General features: G+C 38.5%; 1 protein-coding gene across 1 annotated transcript; it reads left to right on the top strand.

The window, feature by feature from the left end:
- On the top strand, nt 1–26,685 carry LOC113520164 (programmed cell death protein 4). Its single transcript, XM_052898225.1, is given in 11 exon segments — nt 1–456; nt 8,371–8,531; nt 14,311–14,412; nt 14,997–15,081; nt 15,084–15,113; nt 15,946–16,105; nt 20,849–20,938; nt 21,720–21,852; nt 22,251–22,361; nt 23,749–23,888; nt 24,327–26,685. Coding segments are annotated over 11 exon segments (1,335 nt in total). The 5' UTR covers nt 1–206; the 3' UTR covers nt 24,400–26,685.
- Nucleotides 26,686–26,907: the final 222 nt, after the last annotated feature.

Genomic DNA, 26,907 nt, shown 5'->3' on the forward strand with positions numbered 1-26,907 from the left:
AACTTCGCGTCGTTGCGTTCTCAAAACAAATACCTATGTACTTGCGTCCTGCCATCCATTGTTTATCAAACACATTTTGGTTGATACTACTGCCCTAAATATTTTGAAAATCCAAATAGATTCTCTGTTGTGTTCCTATTACTGTTTTTAAGTGATTAGAGCTTTGTTTACGTTCGTGTAATCGAGCCGGTCTTTTCTTCGCCGCTATGGAAGTCGAACGTGTCGACTCAGAAAACGTGGCGGCGGATGAGATCGCTAAGCCGGCAAGCGATGTAGGAGCCGGGGACGCGGCGACGTCCCACAGTGAACGTTTACGCCGCAAAAGCAAAAAATATGCTCGTACGAACAGCAAGGAGGGAGCAGGAGTGAGCGCTGTGACGCCCCTTCCCAAATATCGGAGTTGGAAAAATAGCAGGAGACCGCGCAATGGTCACGGACGGGGTTTGCCGAAGAAAGGTAAGCCCCACGTCTGTTTATATCCCCTTTATATACTAATCTTGTACACAGAGTTTTCTAGAACCCGTAAAGAACGAATACAGCAACAAATCTATAACTGTATCTGTACATTTATGTAACTTTTGTTTACTACGCACCGGCCGTCTCTCTAATGTAATATAGGTAATAATGTTATGGTTTGGATTACCTCATTTTCAAGGTCAGTCCAACATGCGCAGTTAAAAAACAGTACCTACCCGCTTGATATATATTATGTTTTGAGTCGATACCCAATTACCAAATATATACGGCGTCACCTATTTTCACTTGGCATAGGTCAATATATTCTAGTGGAATGACACAGGTTACGTAATAACAACTTTCAACATCCAAGGCTATTTTGGTCGCGTAAACATGCTGTTTAAAATTAATAGATGTTTGTAAACATTTAAATGTAAATAGTACAAAATGCATAAGTACCTATACCTATATAAATAAATACCTACCTGTTTCGAATGTTGATACGAACAAGTCTATGTAGTTGGTATACGAATGTATACATAGAAAATAAGCGCTTTATCTGTTTCTAGGTCATCAATGTTTTTGTTTTCCTTAACGCAAAAAAAGTAAACAAAAAAAAAGTCTTACGATACCTACTGAATTTAAAACTAAAATAATAATACAAAGAAATAAGTATACGTTTTATTCCATGTTTTTTGTTTTCATTCGCATAATTATAGGATGTAAATTTTGTTATTCAGTGCTAATTAGTTTAGTTTTCGACAATTTGCGCCGCTTGTGTGCATTTTATGTCGCAGTCCGCCATTTTGGCGGTCAAGGTCAAGGTTGTGTTTGTTGTTGTACGGATGAGTGCTTCTAGTCACATACACCACTGCAGTGCTATATTAGATACATTTTTAAATGTAGAATGAATAAAAATCAGTATTGTTATAAAAGTTTTGTATGTATGTATGTTTGAGCATCTTACTAATTTTATAAAATTGTAACTAGTTAAAAAATATAAGAGATATTTGAAAAAAAAAATTATATTAGTGGTCTTAACAAGACTAATAGATGCCAAAACAATATTTTTTTAAATTTTATCTCTGTATATTTGTTCCCCTATCATAAATGGAATTATTTGCATACCAAAAAGTATGCCATGAAATTGAGTCTGGTTTTTACAGATGTTTATTTTGATATGCTATCTACAAAGAGCTCCATTTTATTGATTTTCCTACTTAAAAAATCCACATATATATGAAGTAGCACCCAAAAAGTTTTTTTTTTTTACACAACACTAACTGCCTTCCTACCTCTTAGCATGGATGTACTATAGAAAAAAAAATGAGACCAAATCTTTCATTTACAGTATGAAGACTATCTTTGTAATGAAATAAAAGACCTATTAAATATTCCTCTTCTGTCCTCTGTTTCACTTACTTTTTTATAATATATATTTTTTTTAAACTATTTTTTTTTAATGATCTTTTATTTGCTGTAAATGTGCTACAAAATGGGATAGAAGCCAGTTTGGCATGCAACATTTTTATACATAATTCATAATATTATATTTGTATGTTAGATGTTATATTAGGCGTGTTATATTTGTTTGTTTGGGCACCTCTGTCCCATTCGTGTTTCTACCGTGAAGCAGTAGTGTTTGCAGGGCTGTTTTGGTTTGAAGGGCGGGATGTGGCAGTGAATTTATAAGGAACAGAGGTGTCCAAGCAAAAACTACTTTTGTACAAAGAAGAAACAAAGTAATAATATATTCATATATCATATATATAATAAATAAATACATAAATAAATACGTAAAATAATGCCAATGTGGAAGTTTGTTGTACTTCTGGTAGTAATATTGGTGGGTCAATCTTCGAGTGTTGGCAGTCACACGCATACTAATGGTAGCGGAATTAAATGAAATAATTGTAATCAAATAACCAGTGATATGTAATGGACACATAGAATGCAGTTTATTTATATTTCTTTTTATTGTTATTTTTAATGAGGAGTTTCACGACTCACTCTTGGCCACAACAGAATATCAGTGTTTTGCTCTTTTAAGGGCAAAGCCATAAACTGAGATGTGACCATTTTATGTTACTATGGCACACGCGTGAAGGAAGGGAAAGAAGGGAGATTGTTAGTTTATATATTTTGTTTTTTTTTTTGTTTTATGCTTTTTTATTTTCATTCTTTTATCTCTTTTATTGTGTATTATGTTTATGTTTTTATTTATTTTTTTTGTTGTAATTTGTGTGTTGTAAGTAATGTAAATAAATTATCTATCTATCTATCTGTTTAAATAACAATCATACCAGCTATTAACTGTTGAACATAGGCCTCCCCCTACGGGGCGTTTTGCCAGTAGTTGCCACGCTTGGCAGGCGAGTTAGCAACTCAAGTCTTTGATGATGTTGGAGAATTATATCAGTATGTTATTTACAAATTATCAAGCAGTTAAATATAGCAACCTATCATATATGGATTAGCAATGGGATAAAAGATTTAACAGCATGTTCTTATCAATGTTATGGTTGATAAAGATTGTTTGCGGCCCAAATTATCTTATCAGACCTCAGACACGCCACACTGTTACACCTCAAATAAACACATTTGATGAGTACATTATGTTTGTTTGTTTATAACATTTTTGTTGTACAAAAAATTCTTATGTCTTTACTCATAAAAAACATACCACTAAAAAGCAAGTACTTTAACTATCTCTCTATCTGAAATTTACAATAAAATCCCGATAAACTTAAAAAAAGAAAATGATTTTAAATAGTTTAAAATAGATTTTAAAATAGTACATTACTGCAGCGGCCAGCAACTGAGGCATTGATGGACAAACGTGCAAATGTGGGCCGAGGCGTAGCCGAGGCACAATACGTGAGTCCATCAATGCCTAGTTGGTGGCCAAGGCTTGTATAGTACTTTTCTCAAACAATGCGCGGAAATCAAAAACACAATTTCACTTTTTAAGTTCAATGACGAATAACGAACAATAATAATTTTTCTCGCGCCATAATGTTCCTTTGTTTTTTTTTTTCACTAAACAGAGGGCCTACTATGAAATGTTTTCCGAAATTTCGGAGCCAAACGAAACAGAAATTTGATGTTAAAATTACATAATACATACCATTTGGGAATATTAAAAATGTTAAAACATTGTTCCTTTGGACTTTTATGATAGGATGTGTGACGAACGAAATATTAAACTCCATTTATTGGTCCGATTTTGATATAAACTAAAACACGAAATTGAGTCCGAAATTTCTATTTGCAAGCCACTTCGAAATTTAAATAAACCTTTTATTAGTTACCTCCTTGGTAGACGTGTTTCGAAGTAAAAGGTCATTCCATTTTTAAATTACAGGACAGATTACAGATACAGTTTACATAGTAATTTGTCTGGCCGCAAAACACGACAGATATGGATTTTCATACAACTTTTGCCGGCCGCTGCCCGCATGTATCTGGCCAGTACGGCAATTTTGATTTATCTCGAAGAAGACTGTCAAAATAATGCTCACATTTCCAAGCATGTTTGAGAAAAATGTATATATATATATACACAGTCTTTCCGTTATCAGTTCTAGTTTAGACCTTGAGGTGTATTAATAGAATAAAGTAGGTATATATGTACTAATTATACTGCCGTCTGCTCCCGGCATAGAATGGTCCACCCTTTCCATTCCAGGGGGGGGGGGGGGTTATTAGTTATGGAGATTGAGGGCCCTATTGCTAGCAATATACCCTGTCAGGTCGACCTCCACACGGTTCCCTCTGGAAACCATCATGGTGAATTCTTGTCGAATTTATCATGGTGGGCCAACTGACTGATGAATGCATCCATTCTCACCTATCATCTTTCACTGGTGCCCCGCCGGTGTATACTGGTGGCGCGGGCGGGGTTACCATTCCATTTTCATCTATTAAAAAAAAAACTTCATAAACGAGTTTCTGAATTCGGTTGTATTTTCTTTTTTTTTTTTTTTTTTTTTTAATAGTTGATAATGCAATTGTGACCCCGCCTGCGCTATCGGTATACAATGACGGGGCACCAGTGAGAGGTGGTGACAGGTGAGGTTGAAGGAAAAGTTTTTTTTTTTTATCTAAAAAGATAAACTTACTTAGTTCCAAAGAACTTTTATCAGAATCGATTAAGTCATTTAATTTAGAAATTACAATAACTGGTTTTGCCGAATTTGATGTTTTTTTTCTTTTTTATTGTCAATCAAAAATCTTAACTTCAATTGAACTTGAACAGCACTTTAACTGAATCCATAAATATACTGACTGGTCGACTGTAAGAGATCCCTTTATGGGATAAGTCCGCCATTGTATATTAAATTATTTACCAGTGTTTAACCTGCGTTATGTACAATAAAGATCTTACAATACAATATATTATCTGATTTCACTGACTGTTTATTTACAAATACCGTATTTATCGCTTACTTACTTACTTATCTGTATATATTTTTTTTATACGTTATTCGTTTTGTAAACAATCTTGATGTTATTTTTTTATTGAATTTAAAAATAAAACAGATTGACATATTAATAATTCTATTGATAAATCAATGTTTTTATTATGAGTTAGTAATATATTTATTGTTATAGTTAAATCTTATATATAAAATTCTCGTGTCGCGGTGTTTGTTACCAAACTCCTCCGAAACGGCTTTACAGATTTTTATGAAATTTTGTGTGCATATCGAGTAGGTGTGAGAATCGGCCAACATCTATTTTTCATACCCCTCAATGATAAGGGTTACCTACTCTTAAATATATATTTTTTATTTTTTTGTCATTTTTTTAAAATTTTTCTTTATTATGAATAAGCATTGAAAAATACATACTGCTTCTAATTTTTACCCTTTTACGATCAACCCCTGTTTTTTAATCGCGATTTTTATATTCCGCAATAGGGTTGCAAGATGGCGATCGAATATAATAATTGTAGTACGATAAATTTTCATGTATAGTTCTAGAAATAATGTATATGGTAAAACAACGTTTGCCGAGTCAGCTAGTATAATATATAATTTATATATATAGAATAGGCCACCCCTTCCATTCCCGTGGGTGACGTAAGAATCGACTAAGGGAGTGCGAAGGATGGGCATCAGCGTCCCTCTTAAAACATCTCTAAAGCCCGACTGCAGTTGCCAATCCGCCTGCCAAGCGTGGCAGCTACTGGCTACTATGAACGCCTGCAATACCAGGGGCATTACGCGCGCGTTGCAGACCCTGAAGATACCTCTTTACCCCCTTTTTTTTTAAGAACTCCATGCTCTATTGGAAAAAATTCGACTGACATATCCAAAATTAGAAGCGTACGAAGCAGTCGTCTGTCAATTTTAAGAAATAACTAATTGTTTTTCAATATTTTTAATTGATTATTTAAAAAGTGCTCTGCTACTAAACTATTTAAATTAAAAACTTTGCACCTACTTCATATTTTCATTATCATCATGTTAGTCGTTGTCAGTCCACTGGTGGACATAGGCCTTCCCCATAGACTGGCATAAGGAACGGTTCCGAGCCACCTGCATCCACCGACTCCCTGCAATGCATTTAAGGTTGCTGCTCCATCTAGTGCGTTTTTCAAGGCACTTTCTTCCCCGCACAACCACTCTTTGGAATCAACATCCGGCAGCAGTATTTCCAAACCGATACGACAACATAACCTTCAAGAAAAGAGCATATTCCTTTTTAAAAGGCCGGCAGCGCACCTGCAATGCCGTTAGTGTTGTAGGTGATCATGGGCGGCGGTAGTCACTTACCACCAGGTGGGCCGCATGCTCGTTTGCCCCCTGTGTTGTAAAAAAAAAATCTAATGGAGGGTCGTCCTACGCCGTGTTTGCCCGTATGGGGTGGTCGCTCAAGAACTTACCTTCCACGTCGGTTATCGGTTCGTCGAGCTGCGTGACCAGGCCATTGCCACTTTAGCTTGCTTATCATTCAGTCTATGTCGGTGACTTTGATTCTTTTGCGAATACCCTCATTTCGAATTTTAACTTGTAAAGAAACTTCGAGCACAGCCCACTCCACAGCTCGCTGAATAATTTGAAGCTTATGCATATTTCATATTTTACTTCGGAATATCACAAATACATTTTTGCCACCATCTTTTTTACCCTTATTCCAATTATCTAAATTTTAGGGTGGCGCAATATGTTTTTATTCATATTACCGGAAATTTTGACTTTTAACTTTACGACCGGCCGCTTCATTTACGTCGACCCTCCTTGGGGATAGCTACGAGAATACATACATACATTTTTAACATGAAAATTAAAATTTTCAGTGACAGTTTTATAAGAATCATAACATTTACAGTGCAAGCTGCTAGACTTTGAAATTCCCTTCCTAATTACCTTCAAAGGTAATTAGGAAGGTCATTAGCGCTACCCATGGACATAAGACAAGTTTCTAACAAATTTATTTTTAAGAGAAAAGTCTACGAATATCTTTGGAAAAAACTGTGAAAGCAGTTCACCTTCATCATCATCACTTTTGATCTCTATCGTTGTTTATTTGTGTTATCGTATATAATCTATAAGTAGGTATATTTATATATGTATATTTATATATATGTATTTTTATTACATATTTGTATATTTATGTAATATTTGTTTAATATATTCATGTATGTATATTTATATAATCTCTATTGTATGCGTTGTAATTTTTTTCACCGCATATTAAAATTTCTGTTTTGCCAAAGGTTGACTGGGAGAGAATGCTATATAGTATTAAGTCCGCCTTTTGTACCAGACATTTTTTTTTTTTTGTAATGTGGTCAATAAAGCGTAAATAAAAATAAAGGTCAAATAAAAAGATTTTACAATTGATATTTGAGTATAGTATATTTGGATAGGGGGGAAGGGATTGTTAGCAATGGAGTTTGACAGCACCATTGCTAGCAATATGCCCTATCAGATCAACCTCCGCGTGGTACCCCCTGGAAACCATCGTGAACAATTCTTATTTAATTCGTCACGATGGGCTGACCTGTTTTATCCTCATCTATCATCCCTCACTGGTGCCCTGCCGGTGTATACCGATAGCGCAGGTGGGGTTACCATTCCATTATCATCCATAAATAAATCCGCATTTAGGCTACAGGGGGGGAAGGGGTTGTTAGTAAAAAGGTCTAATAACCACATTGCTACCAATACCCTAGCAGGTCGACCTTCTCGCTGTTCTCCCTGGAAACTATCATGGTTAATTCTTGTGAAATTGGTCACGGTGGGCCAACTGACCTGTTTTCATTCTCACCTATCCTATCATCTCTTACTGGTGCCCCGTCAGCGTATACCGATAGCGCAGACGGGGTTACCATTCCATTATCATCGATAAAACAAAAAAAGGCTTTGGTGATGTTTTAAGAGGGACTTTGTTGCCCAACCCTCGACCGTTAAGTTTCCTTGGTTGCCTTTTACGATACCCATGGTAAGGGAGAGGTGGTTCATTCTATGCCGGGACCACACGGCAAATATTTTTAAATATGTCAATGCGTATTGTTTTTATTAATGGTATGTTTTATATTGTATGTTTATTTACCAGAGGGAGACTTTGTACAAAAGTCGTTAGCTTGGGCACCTCTGTCCCATTCGTGTTTCTACCGTGGAGCAGTTGTGTTTGCATGGCTGTGTTTCGGTTTGAAGGGTGGGATATGGCAGTGAATTTACAGAGTACAGAGGAATAACACCCGAGTCCTCAGGAATGGCAACGCATGGGGGGTATCATGGGCGAAACAGTATACTCTGTTATGTCCATAGTACTGCTCATGTCTATAGGCGACGGTTACCACTTTCCATCAGGTGGGCCGACAGCTTGTTTGCCATTCTAAGTTGTATAAAAAAAAATTGTTTGTAATTGCAAGTTAAATAAGAATTAACTTTTTTGCTACAGGTGGCGCCGGCGGCAAGGGAGTCTGGGGCGCCCCAGGCTCGGAGCTCCTCGAGGAGTACGTGGAGGACGCCAACGATCCCAACTATGACTCTGAAGCCGTCACCAACGGAGACATCGAGTTTAAACAGGTCATCGTGGAGGCGGAACCAGAGGAGATTGTGGTAAGTGTTTGTAAACTCTGTAACCATAGGCGTGTTTAAGGTGGGCGTGCCACCACATAAATATCTTATGCCCGCCTCATTATTATCTTGTGCCCGCCTAGCAGTACTATGGACATAACAGTATACTGTTTCACCCATGATACCGCCCCATGCATTGCCATTCCTGTGGACTCAGATGTTATTCCTCTGTACCCTGTAAATTCACTGCCATATCCCATAGCCTATGGTGCTTTTTCTTTTTTATTGTTGTTTTTTTTTTATCTGTTATTATTATTGTTGGTAATACAGACTCGTAACTGTCTATGTAATTGCGACGTTTCGATGTGGATTGTCACACAATTTATCTGCAATTTGCGTCGCGTCAAATCACCGATAGTGTATTAAAAGTATTTGTCAACAACGCGAAAGTTTAAAATTAACTAGAGATAATCAACATATCGATAGATATATTTATTTCGCCTAAAGCCTGGATAATGCGCAGAAAAACAAGTCTGTTATGATCCGATAGTTGATTCGTCAATAAACTCAAGGCTAACGCTGGGAAAACGTTCTGTTTAAACAATCGCCAATTAATAAAGTTCAAAATATTAAATGCCAGTAATGCCACGCTTGGCAGGCGGATTGGCAACTGCAGTTGGACTTTGGTGATGTTTTAAGATGGACGCTGATGCCCATCCCTCGCCCTCCCTCAGTCGCCTCTCACGACAGCCACGGGAAAGGAACGGGTGGCTTATTCTATGCCGGGACCACACCGCATTATGTAGATAGATGGATACTCTTTATTGTTTCCTCCAAAAGATTACAATAATAAACTTATTATAAATACTAGCGGCCCGTCCCGGCGTCGCACGGGTGGACATTTTTAACATTTCCCTTCACTGCTCTGCTCATATTGATCGTAGCGCGATGAAAAGTATACTGTAACCTGGCCAGGAGTATGAAGAATAATTATACCAAGTTTCGTTAAAATCCGTCGAGTAATTTTTGTTTCTAAAACGAACATGCAGTCAGACAGACAAAAATTTTACTGATTGCATTTTTGTCATCCAGTATCGATCACTAATCACCGCCTGATAGTTATTTTGGAAATATATTTCATGTACAGAATTGACCTCTCTACAGATTTATTATAAGTATAGATATATATTTTTATAAATATATTTTGATTATTTATTTACAAGAAACATGGTAAGTGTTATAGATGTTAACAATAGATATAAGTTCTCATATTTCGCCTTAATTTTTCTTTTTTTTGACTAACGGGATACGCTGGCGGAGCACCAGTGAAGGGTGGTAGATGAGAATGAAAATAGGCCAGTTTTTTTTTTTTTTTTAACAGATGATAATGGAATGGTAACCCCACCCGCGCTATCGGTATACACCGGTGGGGCACCAGTGAAGGATGATAGATGAGGATGAAGTAGGTCAGTTAGCCCATCGTGACGAATTCCACAAGAATTGTTCACGATGGTTTCCAGGGGGAACCACGTGGAGGTCGACCTAATAAGGCATATTGCTAGCAATGGGGCTGTCAAACTCCATTGCTAACAATCCCTTTCCCCCCAAATAGGCCAGTTAGCCCATCATGATGAATTCATCAGGAATTAACCATGATAGTTTCCAGGGGGAACCGCGTGGAGGTCGACCGGGTTGGGTTTATTGGTAGCAATGGTTTAATTAAATCCCATTACTAACAATCCCTTTCCCCCCCCCCCCCCCCCCATAAAAGTATTAGGTCTGTACATATGAAATTGGCGTTTTGTCGTACTGGCCACTTTGACATGCATTATCTCCTCTTTGGTTAACCCTTTGAGTGCCAACGAGCTCGATCACGCTCGTGCGCATTGCAACTAAAAGTGCCACGAGCGTCATAGCGCTCGTGAAATCAGTCGCCGTTTAGCTTGCTGTGAAAAAAAAAATTAAAATTGCATAATTTTTGGAGGAGATACAGTTTTTTTAGAGACGAGGGTAAATGACGTCAACACGACAAAGATTTCTTTGGCATTTTTAACTAGGTATAAGTAAAAATCAATGGCACTGAAAGGGTTAAGAATTCCAAATTTAAATTTATAAATTCATTTAGCTGGTACATTGGAGTTTTGAAAACAGTCATTCATTTGTTTTTCCCTCATTATTTTTTTCCTTGACGTCACTTACTACCGCACAATGGAAAACATGAAATATCGGTATATATATAAGTACGAACGAGTTCTACCGTGGCACCAGTGCTGCAGAAACAGCTCGAAGGATTAATGATGTGCACGGCGCTGGTGTCGCAAAAGAAAGCACGGTACGCTTCTGGTTTCAACGTTTTCGTTCTGGAAATTTCGACCTTCAGAACCAACCACGTGGACGGCTGGAGAATTAAAGGCTATTGTGGAATCGGATCCATCACAAAGCATTTCAAAAATAGGTGCAGGCTTCGACGTAAGTGATAAAATTTTATTAATCCACTTGAAGCAAATCGGGAAAGTAGAAAACTTAAACGATGCAATACAAAATGCCAATTTCATATGTAAGGACCTAATATAAATGTTAATTAAATGAGTCATTAAAACGACAATTCGTAAAGAAAAAAAAAACAAATATATTAGATACGTCGAACACTTTCAACGATAAAAAAAAAATGTCACTGTAAAATTATGGACTGTTGATAACAACTGCATTGTAACACGATATTTCATTCAAGTAGGTAAATATTTTTGTATCAAAAACTCTTGCACACTGTAAAAGGACTCCTCAACAAGCCGCCAATGTATTAATGAATTTTTAAATTTTCTAAATGGAATTTTCCATTTTTTTTTTATACAACATAGAATGGCAAACAAGCTGACGACCCACCTGATGGAAAGTGGTAACCGTCGCCTATAGACATTAGCAGTACCATGGACATAACAGAGTATACTGTTTCGCCCATGATACCCCCCCATGCGTTGCCATTCCTGAGGACTCAGGTGTTATTCCTTTGTACCCTGTAAATTCGCGCTATATCCCACCCTTCAAACCGAAACACAGCCATGCAAACACAACTGCTTCACGGTAGAAACACGAATGGGACAGAGGTGCCCAAGCAAACGACTTTTGTACAAAGTCTCCCTCCCTTCCTAGTCTGCTTATAACTGACAGAGTTATGATATTATAGCAAACATAAAAAATTCAACCCAATGGAGAATGTTCTTCTTCTTAAAGTCGGTTAAATATACATGTGACTTTAACTGGTTGTTATTTCACACCCGTGCGAATTCGGGTCGCCTAGCTAGTCTACATCTACACTAATATTATAAAGAGGAAAGATTTGTATTTTTGTGTGTATGTATGTTTGTAATGAATAAACTCAAAAACAACTTTGCCGATTTCAAAAATTCTTTCACCATTACAGAGCTACATTCACCCTGAGTAACATAGGCTATATTTATTGCTAGAAAAGATTAAGGATCCTTACTTAAACTTTAGTAACGCAACTCAAGGTGTAAAAATATGCTATAAAATATCTCTTTCGTGGCGTGCGACTCGACCCACTGAAACTGCGCAGAGATGTTTCATCTCTGTGCATCTTCTACCGAATTTATCATGGGGAGTGTTCTGAGGAATTGTTCGGATTGATACCTGCTGCTGATTTTCACCACCGTACAACCCGCCACAAACTAAAATTTCATCCCAATCATCTGGACGAGTGGCGGTCTTTCACCGTGCGTTTTTCAAGGCACTTTCTTCCACGCACAACCATTGTTTGGAATCAACTTCCAGCAGCAGTATTTCCGAACCGATACGACAACATAACCTTCAAGAAAAAAGTATATTCCTTTTTAAAAGGCCGGCAGCACACCTGCAATGCCGCTGGTGTTGTGGGTGATCATGGGCGGCGGTAGTCACTTACCATCAGGTGAGCCGCATGCTCGTTTGCCCCCTGTGTTGTAAAAAAAAAAAAAAAAAAACTATTGGTGATAGAACAAAAGTATGTTCTACAATATTGAAGAAAATATCAATAACTGCAAAAAACTTAGCAACACTATATGTCCAACTATTATCGTTATGCCACAATAGCCACTTTTTAAAATGATGTAAAAATGTCCGTCCGTGCGAGGCCGGGACGGGCCGCTATCACAGATATGTTAATATTGTTTAAATGTACCTACGCGACTTCAATTCCGAATGGTGTTTGCACGAGCCAAATGCAATATGAGTCGCACGGGATCAATGACACGCTAGCTTGCACTTCGCAATATGCAAGTACTCACATACGACCTGTCCTGCATTACAATGATACCATCAGCACATTCTCAATGGATATTATAAATGGGAAACTATTTATTTATCCATATTTAGAACTAACATAATTTTCCATCGTGCCTCCCATCAAATTGTTTATAGTTACTCCTCTCCATCCAAAGGTTGCGTGGAAGAGATCGCTCTTAGCGATAAGGCCGCCCATTGTTTTCTCATTGTGATCATTTCTTGTAATTGTTTATATTTATAATAAGTTTACTATTGTAATCTTTTGGAGGAAATAATAAAGAGTATCTATCTATCTATTTACTATTTTTTTTATAGCACTGAGGTGGCAAACGAGCATACGGCCCACCTGATGGTAAGTGGTTATCGTAGCCTGCAATACCAGAGGCATTACGCGCGCGTTGTCGACCCTGAAGAAACCTCTTTACTCCCCTTTTGATGTACCCCATGTTATAGTCTCTTGGGAAAATTTTGGCAGGGAACTTGTTCCATAACCTGAGTATATATATATATATATATATATATTGTTTGCATTGACATTTGAGAACTCCATAGTTTCAAAATTAAAAAAAGCCATAGTTTTTTTTAATGTATCTGCATGCTAATTAAATAAAATTAAAAAATAATGGGACAGAGGTACCCAAGCAATCGACTTTTGTACAAAGTCTCCCTCTGGTGATTATTGCTGAACAACTGTAACTTAAGATTTGTTACTGGCAATCACCAATATTTTGTAAATAAATTATTATGATTAGTGTAGTCTGTTCCACTCTCTGTAGCAGTGATGCGGTTCTTTCGCCTTATAGAATAATAACCGTCTATCTCGGATATAGCTAACATGCTTACGCCATCTAACGACTTTCACATAATCTTTACAACGTAGATGTTTTTGTTTTTTATGGATGATAATGGAGTGGTAACCCCGCCTGTGCTATCGGTATACGCTAGCGGGGCACCAGTGAGCGATGATAGATTTACCAGAGGGAGACTTTGTACATAAGTCGATTGCTTGGGTACCTCTGTCCCATTAGTGTTTCAACCGTGAAGCAGTTGTGTTTGACGGTTTGAAGGGTGGGATATGGCGTGAATTTACTGGGTACAGAGGAATAACACCTGAGTCCTCAGGAATGGTAACGCATGAAGGGTATCATGGGCGAAACAGTATACTCTGTTATGTCCATGGTACTGCTCATGTCTATAGGCGACGGTTACGACTTTCCATCAGGTGGGCCGTCAGCTTGTTTGCCATTCTAAGTTGTATAAAAAAAAAGATGAAAATGAAAGGGCACGTCAGTTAGCCCATCGTGAGAAGTACACCTGGAATTCAGCACGATGGTTTCCATGGGGGGGGGCGTGGTTGTCAACTTGACGGGATATATTGCTAGCAATGGGATTCGTACTCCGCATTACTAACTTACCCCCCCCCCCCCCCAAGCCCACCCACTCTTCAGGATATCCGACTTGTATGAGCAATATTGAAGAAGATACCGTACCGGTACTGATACTAGTGTTACCCATGCTTAGTTTCAATTTGTTTTGTTTGCAGCGCAAGGCGGAGCCGGTCATCCTGGAGTACTTCGAGCACGGTGACACAAATGCAGCTGTCGAGGACTTTCTGGAGTTCGTCACCGCCAAACGCAGCCACTTGGTAAGTGGCATATCATCAACTTCCTACCCTTATCCCTATTATTATTTGGGGTCGGCTTAATCTGGTTTTATCCATGTTATTATGTGATTCGGCTTATAGTTTTATGACCGGCCACCTGCCTGACGTCAACCCTCTTTGAATAAAGGGCATATATATATATATATATAAAATTGGAGTGTCTGTTTGTAATACTGAAATAACTTTTTACTACATGTATATATGAATATATATACGGTACATACACCAAAATAACATTTTTATAATTTTTGTCTGTCTGTTTGTTCCGGCTAATCTCTGAAATGGCTGGACCGATGCCCAAGTACTGTACAGTACCGCGCGCAACTCACGCGCATGCCACAGCTATTGTCAATAAAAACATAACTTAATCTGGAATAAGTAAAAATGAAATTAAGTAGGTATCATAATAAAAAAAAAATGAAAGAAACGACTGTTAGACGAAACAAAGTTCGCCAGGTCAGATAGTATATATCCCATATATATATATATATATATATATATATATATATATATATATTGTTAGGTATGGATTTTACCTTATTTTGAACGTTATTAATGTTTTACAGGTCTGTGAGACAATTGTCGAAATAGCCCTTGACCACAAGCCGTCCCACTGCGAGATGGCCTCTGTACTAATATCGGATTTATATGGAGAGTGCTGTCCGCTAAGGACATTGCATATGGTAAGATCTTTTTACATTAAAAATGGAATGTAGGGGATCATACCCCATATATGTATGTTCAATCCAGAGTAATGGGGAGAAAGGGATTGTTAGTAATGGAGACTGAGAATCCCATTGCTAGCAATATATCCAACCAGGTCGACCTCTTCGCGGTTCCCCTGGAAACTATCATGGTTAATTCCTGATGAATTCATCATGATGGGCTAACTGGCCTATTTTCATTCTCATCTATCCTCACTGGTTCGGGTCACCATGCCATTTTCACCCATAAAAAAAATCCAGAGTAATATTTTCAGACAGTATATAGGCTACGTATTTTTTTAATGCGTGAAAATGACATGGGTGCTATGGGTATACACTGGCGCGGCACCAGTGAGAGGTGATAGGTGAGGATGAAAAGGCAGATCAGTTAGCTCATCGTATCGTATTTAACGATAAATTAGTCACGATAGTTTACAGGAGGAACCGCGTAAAGGTCGAGCTGATAGGGCATATTGATAGCAATGGGGACTAATCTCCCCATTACTAACAATCTCTTCCCCCCAGGCTACGTACTAGCTTTTATGATGTGTGGTCCCGGCATAGAATAGGGGTGGGCTTTCCCGTGGGTGTCGTAAGAGGCGACTAAAGGTGGGCGAGGGATGGGCGACAGCGACCCTCTTAAAACATCTCCAGAGCTTGACTGCGGTCGCCAATCCGCCTGCCAAGTGTGGCGACTACTGCCAAAGCCCTCAAAGGGGGGCTTATGTTTAGCAGTGGACAGTTAGGGGTTGATATGATAAGTCTTATGGGATCCATGGGAAAGGTCTAATATGTGTCCATGTGTGCACAGCGTTCGAGCGGCTGCTGGACAAGCTACCGGACCTGGTGCTGGACACGCCCGACGCGGCGGTGCTGCTGTCCAACTTCGTGGCGCGCTGCGTGGCCGACGACTGCCTGCCGCCCAAGTTCGTGCAGGCGCAGTCGGACGCTCGGCTCAGCCCGCCAGCCAGGTGACTTGACCCACTGACACTGCGCAGACATGTTGCATCTCTGTGCATCTTCTACCGAATTTATCATGGGGAGTGTTCTGAGGAATTGTTCGGATTGATTGATACCTGCTGCTGATTTTCACCACCGTACATCACGCCACAAACTAAAGTTTCACCGTGCGTTTTTCAAGGCACTTTCTTCCACGCACAACCATTCTTTCTTTTCATTCTTCCAGCAGCAGCAGTATTTCCGAACCGATACGACAACATAACCTTCAAGAAAAGAGCGTATTCCTTTTTAAAAAGCCGGCAGCACACCTGCAATGTCTCTGGTGTTGCAGGTGATCATGGGTGGTGGTAGTCACTTACCATCAGTTGAGCCGTATGCTCGTTTACCCGCCTATGTTATAAAAAAGGCAAGATTTATAATTGTTAAGGGTTATATATGTACTATACAACAGGGATGGCCAACCGATCGATCGCGACTTCTAGTCCAGTGGATGGTAGCAAGGCGAACAATGTAATATTTAGCTAATCCAGCGGAAGATGCTCGGACGCAATGCTCACACTAATATAAACAAGTAGTCGCTGAGAAGCAGTTTCAGTTTTATGTTTTCCCTCTTAATACAATAAACAATACTACAACACTAGACAGTCAGGGAGAAAAGGATTGTTAGTGATGGAGACTGAGAATCCCATTGCTAGCAATATACCCCAACCAGGTTGACCTCCTCGTAGTTCTCCCAGGAACTATCATGGTTAATTCCTGATGAATTCAACATGATGGGCTAACTGGCCTGTTTTCATTCTTATCTATCACACTTCACTGGTGCTCCGTCAGCGTATCACGTTAACGCAGGCGGGGTTCCCATACCATTTTCACCCATCAAAAAAAAAACTACATAATTGTGTCCTGAACTATGTCGTTTCATTTGTGATATAAAAAATATATAATTGGTAAATCGCACAAGGTTTCGTTGGTAAACAGTAGATCTTGTGTCTAATCAAGTCGGCCACTCCTGATATACAAAATGGGTCTATCCTCGGACACACTGTGCAGACTGAGCGGTGAGAAATCGGAATCCATGGAACACTTGATGTGCAACTGCGATTCGTTGGCAAGTATGCGTATGAGTCTACTGGGAACGGCTTATCCAGAGCCAGGGGACTACAGATATCTTAAACCGCGAGATATCGTAAAAGTAACATAAAATATGTAAAATGATGGTATAAAGCAGGGGGAAGCGTAAAAAATACCAATCGGTCGACATGTAACGGCCTTGCTGACCCCATACGTGTATAAAAGATACTAGGACTTTACACTTAAACTTTTATATACATTCTGCGTGTTCTACCGTTTGTACAACGGATTGTGCTCAGAGGAATTGTTCAATATGATGCCCACAGCTACTTTCTACCATCGTACAGTTCACCATCGACAGGTAGTTCACCCTCATACCCTACAGCCTAAATGGTCGCGTACAAAACGGTTTCAGAGATGTTTTCACCCACGAACACTCAGGTTATGAAATGAGGTCCCTGCCGAGGTTTTCCCAAGAGACTACAGCATGGGGTTCTTCAAAAGAGGGGTAAAGAGGTTCCTTCAGGGTCGGCAACGCGCACGTAATACCCCTGTTACTACATAATAACATTTCAAAAATTATAAATTAAAATTACAATTAAAGCTATTTACAGTCCGTACAATTCATTTTTTCTCTTTCTAATTACATTTTTACCACTTCGGAAGTTTATATAATCAATACATACAACCAATGCAGTTATATAAATCAATTAATTATGTCACACTTATTTTTTTTTTTAAATATTAGTACATTACTGCAGCGGCCAGCAACTGAGGCATTGATGGACGAACGTGCAAATGTGGGCCGAGGCGTAGCCGAGGCACACATATGTGAGTCCATCAATGCCTAATTGTGGCCAAGGCTTGTATAGTACTTTTCTCAAACAATGCGCGGAAATCAAAAACACAATTTTACTTTTTAAGTTCAATAACGAATAACGAATAATAATATTTTTTCACGCGCCATAATGTTCCTTTGTTTTTTTTTTTTTTTTTTTCAATAAACAGCTTTCTATTTGCAAGCCAGTTCGAAATTTAAATAAAACCTTTTATTAGTTACCTCCTTGGTAGCCATGTTTCGAAGTAAAAGGTCATTCCATTTTTAAATTACAGGACAGATATGAGTTTACATAGTAATTTATCTGGCCGCAAAACACGACAGATATGGATTTTCATACAACTTTTACCGGCCGCTGCCCGCATGTATCTGGACAGTATGGCAATTTTGATTTATCTCTAAGAAGATTGTCAAAATAATGCTCACACTTCCAAGCATGTTTGAGAAAAATATATTAGTTACGCATATGACAATTTATTATATAGGTCTAGAACACACACACACACACACCCACGCACACGTACATAACACACACACAGACACACACATTCTCTAGCATACACACACACACCCGTTCTTGGATTTTAACATTTCATATTGTATAATATATAATAAGAATTATAAAATAATGTATAGTTAACGTTACATAGTTTATTTTGTTATTTACTTTATATGTTATTTAATTACATTGTTACAAGAGGGCCTACCATGAAATGTTTTCCGAAATTTCGGAGCCGAACGAAACAGAAATTTGATGTTAAAATTACATAATACATGCCGTTTGGAAATATTAAAAAAGTTAAAATATTGTTCCTTTGGACTTTTACGATAGGATGTATGACGAACGAAATGTTAAACTCCATTTATTGGTCCGATTTTGGTATAAACAAAAACACGAAATTGAGTTCGAAATTTCGGAATTTCATTTCATGGTAGACCCGAAGTTGTCTGGAAGTGGTGGCCTGGTGGGTGTAGCACAGGTTCTCCTAGTTCACCCATCAGTCTCCACAATACATACACTGTGTATTCTTTAGTAAATAGTTTGTTCACACAGTGTTGTTGAGAATGAATAAATATTTTAAATTTGAATTTAAAAAGCATGTGGTATGCGAGAAATGAGTCAAAACTTGTTTGGCGGAGGAAAAAAAATGTACAGATGGAGTGACGACCTGAAATGCATTGCAGGGAGTCAGTGAATGCAGGAGGCTCAGGACCGTTTTTTATGGCAGTCTATGGGGGAGGCGTAAGTCCAGCAGTGGACGGATAATGGCTGAAATGATGATGATTAGTCCACGCTGGTGCCCCGCACAAATGAGGTAACCATTCCATTTTCACGAAGTTAATTTTTTTTTATACAACTTAGAATGGCAAACAAGCTGACGGCCCACATGATGGAAAGTGGTAACCGTCGCCTATAGACATGGACAGTACCATGGACATAACAGAGTATACTGTTTCGCCCATGATACCCCCCATGCGTTGCCATTCCTGAGGACTCAGGTGTTATTCCTCTGTTCCCTGTAAATTCACGCCATACCCCACCCTTCAAACCGAAACACAGCCATGCAAACACAATTGCTTCACGGTTGAAACACGATTGGGACAGAGGTACCCAAGCAATCGACTTTTGTACAAAGTCTCCCTCTGGTAAAAAATTCAACCATTCTTGAAATTGTTAACCAAAAATCAATACAGTAACTCCTCGGTCGCAGCATGACGCTGAGCAAGGACCCTTTCGGCAAACATTATCTAATGCAATATTTTCCAATCTTTTTCATGACGCAACCTCTTTATTATGTAAAAATATCTTGCGATCCCTTAGTAGACCTAAGAGGGAGACTTTATATAAAAGTCGTTTGCGTGGCCAGCTCTGCCCCATTCGTCTTTCAACCGTGAAGCAGTTGTGTTCGCATGGCTGTGTTTCGGTTTGAAGGTTGGCATATTAAGGCGTGAATTTATAGAGTACAGAGGAATAACACCTGAGTCCTCAGGAATGGCAACGCATGGGGGTATCATGGGCAAAACACTATACTCTGTTATGTCCATGGTACTGCTCATGTCTATAGGCGACGGTTGCAACTTTCCATCAGGTGGGCCGTCAGCTTGTTTGCCATTATAAGTTGTATAAAAAAAAAAAGAAAAAAACATAATTAGGTTTTTTCTGTTTTTTTATATATACCACTGAAGTGTCAAACAAGCATACGGCCCACCTGTCGAGGCTTGTGCTGAAAATCAACGCTGCATCTCATTTTGCAGGTGTTGCGACGCACGCACACAGTAATTTTGGATGAAACTGTTATTATACGGATTGCTTTTTTTTTTCTTTTTTTAATTTTATATTCTTTTTTTTTATATATATAAATATTGTGTGTAGTTTCGTTGTTATAATACTTAATATTTTTAACCCCTGTGTGGGTGTAGTCGCATATTTTTGTAGAATAAAGTTTCTTTCTTTCTTCTTTCTTTCTTTCGGTAAGCAATTACCGTAGCCTATGAACGCCTGCAATACCAGGGGTATTACGCGCAAGTTGCAGACCCTGAAGGAACCTCTTTGCCCTCCTTTTGAAGAACCCCATTCTGTAGTCTCTTGGGAAAAACTCGAAAATTTTTTTTTATTTAAATCATTAGAAAAATTTTAATTTTCTGGAAAGAATTTCCAATGGCTGTCAGTTCGGAATAATAGTCTGAATTCACAGTTTCAGTTTTTGCCGACCTGTCCCTTACATCCTGTATATGTTATATTGATGATACCACACTGTTAAAAAAATATGCAGTTTAAAATTACAACCTCCAATGCAAAAAGGATGCACGGATAATGATATTCACAGTATGTGTATGTTTGTAGGCAAGCGATCCACAGAGCAGAGACCCTGCTGTCTATGAAGCAGGGGCTGGTCAGACTGGACAATATATGGGGCGTCGGCGGCGGTATCAGGTAAGCTGGTCGATCAAATTGATAACTATTAGTGTATTACACACACGTGTACATAACACACAGACACGCACACATAAGCACACACACACACACACGCACACAAGCACACACACGCACACACACACATAAGCACACACAGGCACACACATAAGCACACACATATGCACACACACACGCACACACACACATAAGCACACACAGGCACACACATAAGCACACACATATGCACACACACACGCACACACATAAGCACACACACACACACACACACACACACATACACACGCACACACACACACACACACACACACACACACACACACACACACACACACACACACACACACACACACACACACACACACACACACAAACACGCGCGCGCGCGCGCGCGCGCGCACACACACACACACACACGGACACGGACACACGGACACAATATTACTTTATTACCTTTTAATGTGCTTTATCATATCGGCCTTTAACTTTACCAGAGAAAGACTTTGTATACAGTCGTTTGCTTGGTCACCTCTATCCCATCCGTGTTTCTACCATGAAGCTGTTGTTTGCATGGCTGTGTTTCGGTTTGAAGGGTGGGATATGGCATTGAATTTACAGGGTACAGAGGAATAACACCCGAGTCCTCAGGAATGGCAACGCATGGGCGGTATCATGGGCGAAACAGTATACTCTGTTATGTCCATGGTACTGCTCATGTCTATAGGCGACGGTTACCACTTTTCATCAGTATATATGATGTATGCATACAACACGTCCGCAGGCCAGTGAAGTCGCTGATCCGTCAGATCCAGCTGCTGCTGAAGGAGTACCTGACGTCCGGCGACCTGGCCGAGGCCATGCGCTGCGTGCGGGAGCTCGAGGTGCCGCACTTCCACCACGAGCTGGTTTATGAGGTCAGTGTGGTGGACTCTGCAACTAAAGCCTCCGCGCAGTTCCCCCTGGAAATCCATCTTGATTAATTCTTAATATACAAGCTGATGCCCGCGACTTTGTCCGCGTGTTACTTGTTATTCATGTTTATCGTTCTCTCTCTTTGTCTTAGGTCGAAATGACTTTACTTAAGTAGATCGTGTACTAACCTGTATAAGTTACTGTAGTTTTTTAACTATCCCACGGGAACTCTTTAATTTTCCGTGATTAATGGCAACGCATGGGGGGTATCATGGGCGAAACAGTATATTCTGTTATGTCCACGGTACTGCTCATGTCTACAGGCGACGGTTACCTTTTTGCATCAGGTGGGCCGTCAGATTGTTTGTCATTCTAAGTTGCATTTAAATATTGTCAACAGACTGTATTGTTAGCGGTAGAAGCTATAAATTCAAGTGTTGAGGAGCAGTTGTGCACGTTCCTGGCGGAGCTGAGCAGGTGTGTCATCGTCTCGCCCGACCAGATGGACAGGGTGAGTTTGAACGCCTACGTAAAGTGAAACATAGTCGCGTGAGACATTAATTTTGAACCAGAGGGCCTACCATGAAATATTTTCTGAAATTTCGGGGACGAACGAAATAGAAATTTGATGTTAAAATTACATAATACATGCCGTTTAAAATTATTAAAAATATTAAAATATCGTTCCTCTGGACTATTAGGATAGGATTTGTGATGAATGAAATGTTAAACTCCATTCACTGGGTCGATTTAGGTATAAACAAAAACACGAAATTGAGCCCGAAAATTCGGAATTTCATTTCATGGTAGACCCCCAGTATCCGCAATTGGGTGTGTTTGCCTCCAACTTGCTGGAGTTTGGTCGGGTGACCACAGAGTATTTGTGTTCACACGTTTTTTGTTTGAGTTAAATCTTTTTTTGTTATTTTTTTTAGTTTTATTGTAATATTCGTTTTTATATGTTATTGTACTCGTGCTTTTTTGGGTGGGCGTATTGGAAGACTGTAAGGCTCACCCAGTGGATGTAATAAATAAATAAATTAATTAAAGGACCTGTAAAATTCACTCATAAAGGTATTCCACTTCTCCTGTGGTAAAGTTAATAAAAATTTGAGAAATTTACGTAAAACAAAAAAAAAATAAGATTCAATAGCTAAAACAGCTTTATTAAAGACTACCGGCTTGTACCGGCTTCGCACGGGTGGACATTTTTACATTTTCAAAAGTGCTTATTGTGACATAACGATAATAGTTGGACATATAGTATCGCGAAGGTTTTTGTAGTTATTGATATTTTCTTCAATATTGTAGAACATACTTTTGTTCTATCACCAATAGTTTCCGCAGCGCACGCGACCAAAGATATTTTATAGCATTTTTTTACACCTTGAGTTACGTTACTAGAGTTTTAGTAAGGATCCCTAATGTTTTCTAGCAATAAATATAGCCTATGTTACTCAGGATGAATGTAGCTTTCTAATGGTGAAAAAATTTTTGAAATCGGCAAAGTAGTTTATGAGTTTATTCATTACAAACATACATACACACAAAAATAGAAATCTTTTCTCTTTATAATATTAGTGCAAATGTTTGATCATTGATATATATATATATATATATATATGATATGAGACAATTTACAAAATAAGTCCATTATAAAGAGAAAATCATTTATTTTATTTATATTTGCGTTGTACAGTCGCTTCTGACCGTTGCTAATGTTACAGTGTTGCCAATATATAAAACATACATAATAAATGACATATGGAATAAAATATTAAAAGTTTTTATCAATTGGGGGCTAAATTTTAATTGTAGAGATAGATTTAGATAGCCGATCGGCCCATGCTGTGGTAGGTAGTGTGTGTGACGTATTGTGACGTCATGGTGGTGTGCAGGGCTTCCTTCGCGTGCTGGAGGACATGTCGGACATCGTGCTGGACGTGCCGCTCGCGTACATCATGCTGGACCGCTTCCTCGAGCGCTGCCAGCACAAGTTCCGCCTCGGGGACGCCGTGCTCAAGCGGGTGCCCACCAGGTGAGCGGCCCACGCGGCACACGCACGCACACGCACGCACACGCACGCACACACACGCACGTACACGCGTACACACTGTACAAAAAAATAAAATGTAAGTAAATAAACAGACAGTACTTGCACATTCCTCTCACTTGCATAGCAACACATGCCACGCTATACATTACCGGGAGGGGGGGGGATTGTTAGTAATGGAGACTGAGAATCCCATTGCTAGCAATATACCCAACCAAGTCGACCTTCTCGCGGTTCCCCCTGGAAACTATCATGGTTAATTCCTGATGAATTCATCATGATGGGCTAACTGGCCTGTTTTCATTCTCATCTATCACCCTTCACTGGTGCCCATTTTCACCCATGTCATTTTCACCCATCAAAAAAAATATATATATTACCGGGCAAATTATCACATATTAAACTAGTGTTCCTTTTTTACAGAGGGCGCAAACGTTTCGTGTCGGAAGGCGACGGTGGCGCCATCAAGGATCACGCGTTGAAGTTACGCGAGTAAACTGCGACGTCGCGTCACGGCGAGCCGATCAACAAATGCGGTACATAATAACAGAAATACGATTTATTTATGTTACTACTCTATTATATTATAAGGTTATTGACTCGTCTATTATATCGACAAAAATGTCCAACGTCTTATAAACTTTAGCTGTGCGAGTATTTTGGTCTCTTTCTTCCTAAGGGAACATTCAATATGAAAGAAAGGGACAACGTGCTAATACGTGTTTGGAAGTTCTACCGTTGGATGACGGTAACGAAAAGTTACGATTGTTTTTTTTTTTTGCGGACGTATGTAGTAAATAGATTTACTATGTCTTACGTCGAATCGAATTTAGTTGTATTTACATACTGGTAAATATTAAATAATGAAATTGGAAGCCAAAAATGTATATGAGCGTCCATGCAGTTAAAAGTGTTCATGACAGAACGTGACAGCGTCGGAATTATATGTAATTTATCAAAGAGATTCAATACATCCGAATGATTATTCGAAAAAAAAAAATATTGAACTAAAATATTAATTATAAAACATATTGTATGTAAATTTAGAGCTAATATTATCCACTTACCAGAGGGAGATTTTGTACAAAAGTCGATTGCTTGGACACCTCTGTCCCATACGTGTTTCTACCGTGAAGCAGTTGTGTTTGCATGGCTGTGTTTCGGTTTGAAATGTGGGATATGGCGTGAATTTACACTGTACAGAGGAATAACACCTGAGTCCTCAGGAATGGCAAAGCATGGGGGGTATCATGGGCGAAACAGTATTCTTTGTTATGTCCACGGTACTGCTCATGTCTATAGGCGACGGTTACCACTTTCCATCAGGTGGGCCGTCAGCTTGTTCGCCATTCTAAGTTGTATAAAAAAAAAAACTTTTACCTGATTTCACTGAAATTTTAAATATTGTATGTAGTTCTGGTAACTAACATATGTAATAGTCAATATTGTAATATTTACAAAATGGCCGCCGCCACAAGATGGCGGATGGCGTATGTTTTCTCAACCCTATTAATGTCTGTGTTAATTAAAAGCTTGTAGAGTAGGCAACAATAAAACAAACGACCTCGACGACGAAAATGGCCGAAGCCACAAAATGGCGGGTCACATTATTATTAAATTTTGTTTTTAAACATACTTTTTCATTAATCATTCAGAATATCCATCAATTTGTTTTTTTTTTTTTAATTAACTGATAATTCCTACGTTGGCACACTTTGTAACAAACGCTCTTAACTGAAAGCTTGGATAATACTCCAAGAAAGCTTGGTTACTCATACCAAATCAATATGTTGATTATCATGAACGCTAAAGGTGAACGCTAGTAATCTTAACGAAATATGCTAATGCAAATGTTTTTCGGCAGTCCGCAACAAAGTCTGTGACGCGTAAACGATCCACCGTATTTTTTTTTTTTTATAAAAAAAATATGGCTGTTTGAGTACGTGTCTTCGCTTCTTATATTTTTTAAGACAAAGTGACACGTTCAAAGAGCCATAAGTTTTTTAAACAAATTAATATTGTATATTTTTAAGTTGTGTATTCAATCACCGTTTATCAGACGTTGATATTTTTTAATCGACGTCTAGTGACGTCTTAGTTTAGGTGTTTTTTTTTTTTCTAATTTTTACGGTGTTTTTGAGCGCGGGGAGTTGCAGCGTGTTTGCGAGAGTGTTCCGTCTCTCTTTAATGTTTAATACGTTATATAACACAGTCTCTTTCTATTGTTAGTGTACGCATAATACTTAAGGTTGACTGAGATTATTAAATCAACAATCATTAAAGTACAAATAAAGTGTGTATTTTTTTTTTAATTATCATCGATTTATTGATTTTTACAAATTAAATCCAATTATTTGTTCGTATATAATCATACACTGAATTTCTTTTATTTGTCAGTGTATACGTGATTTGGAGTTTAAAAATGTATTACTGGCAATATCGAAAAATGGCGCGTGTTTTATTTAAAAAAAATGTGTCAAAAGAAAACTAACCTTTTTATGTTTTTTCTTTTTTTTAATTAATAAACTCTTGGACACCAGATGGCGCCACTTAATCGCAAGGGTTTTTTAATGCATGATAATGGAATGGTAACCCCGCCTGCGCTATTGCATATGCTGGCAGGGCACCAGTGAGGATGAAAATGTAGGCCAGTTAATCCATCGTGATGAATTCACCATGGAGGTCGACCTGGTTGGGTATATTGCTAGCAATGCGACTGGGGAGTTCGCGTTACTAACAATCCCCTCCACCCTGATCGCAAGGGTAGCAGCAATAATAGTAATAAATTTTTTTTATTATTACGCTCTATTGAATTAGTAAAACATTGTCGGCATAAATTTGATTTAAAGCAAAATAATTTAAAGAAATTCGTACCTTGAACCTTGTTCCTTGAACAGTAAGAGAACTCTTCAAGGATTGATAGTAAGAATTAGCAGAATTGTCAGTAGATTTCACTTATACAGTTTATAAGGTCCAAACAAATAACACATATAATATATATATA

Source organism: Galleria mellonella, unplaced genomic scaffold, assembly GCF_026898425.1.
Source record: "Galleria mellonella isolate WM207_F2 unplaced genomic scaffold, CSIRO_AGI_GalMel_v1 utg121, whole genome shotgun sequence".
NCBI classification, from domain to species: Eukaryota; Metazoa; Arthropoda; class Insecta; order Lepidoptera; family Pyralidae; genus Galleria; species Galleria mellonella.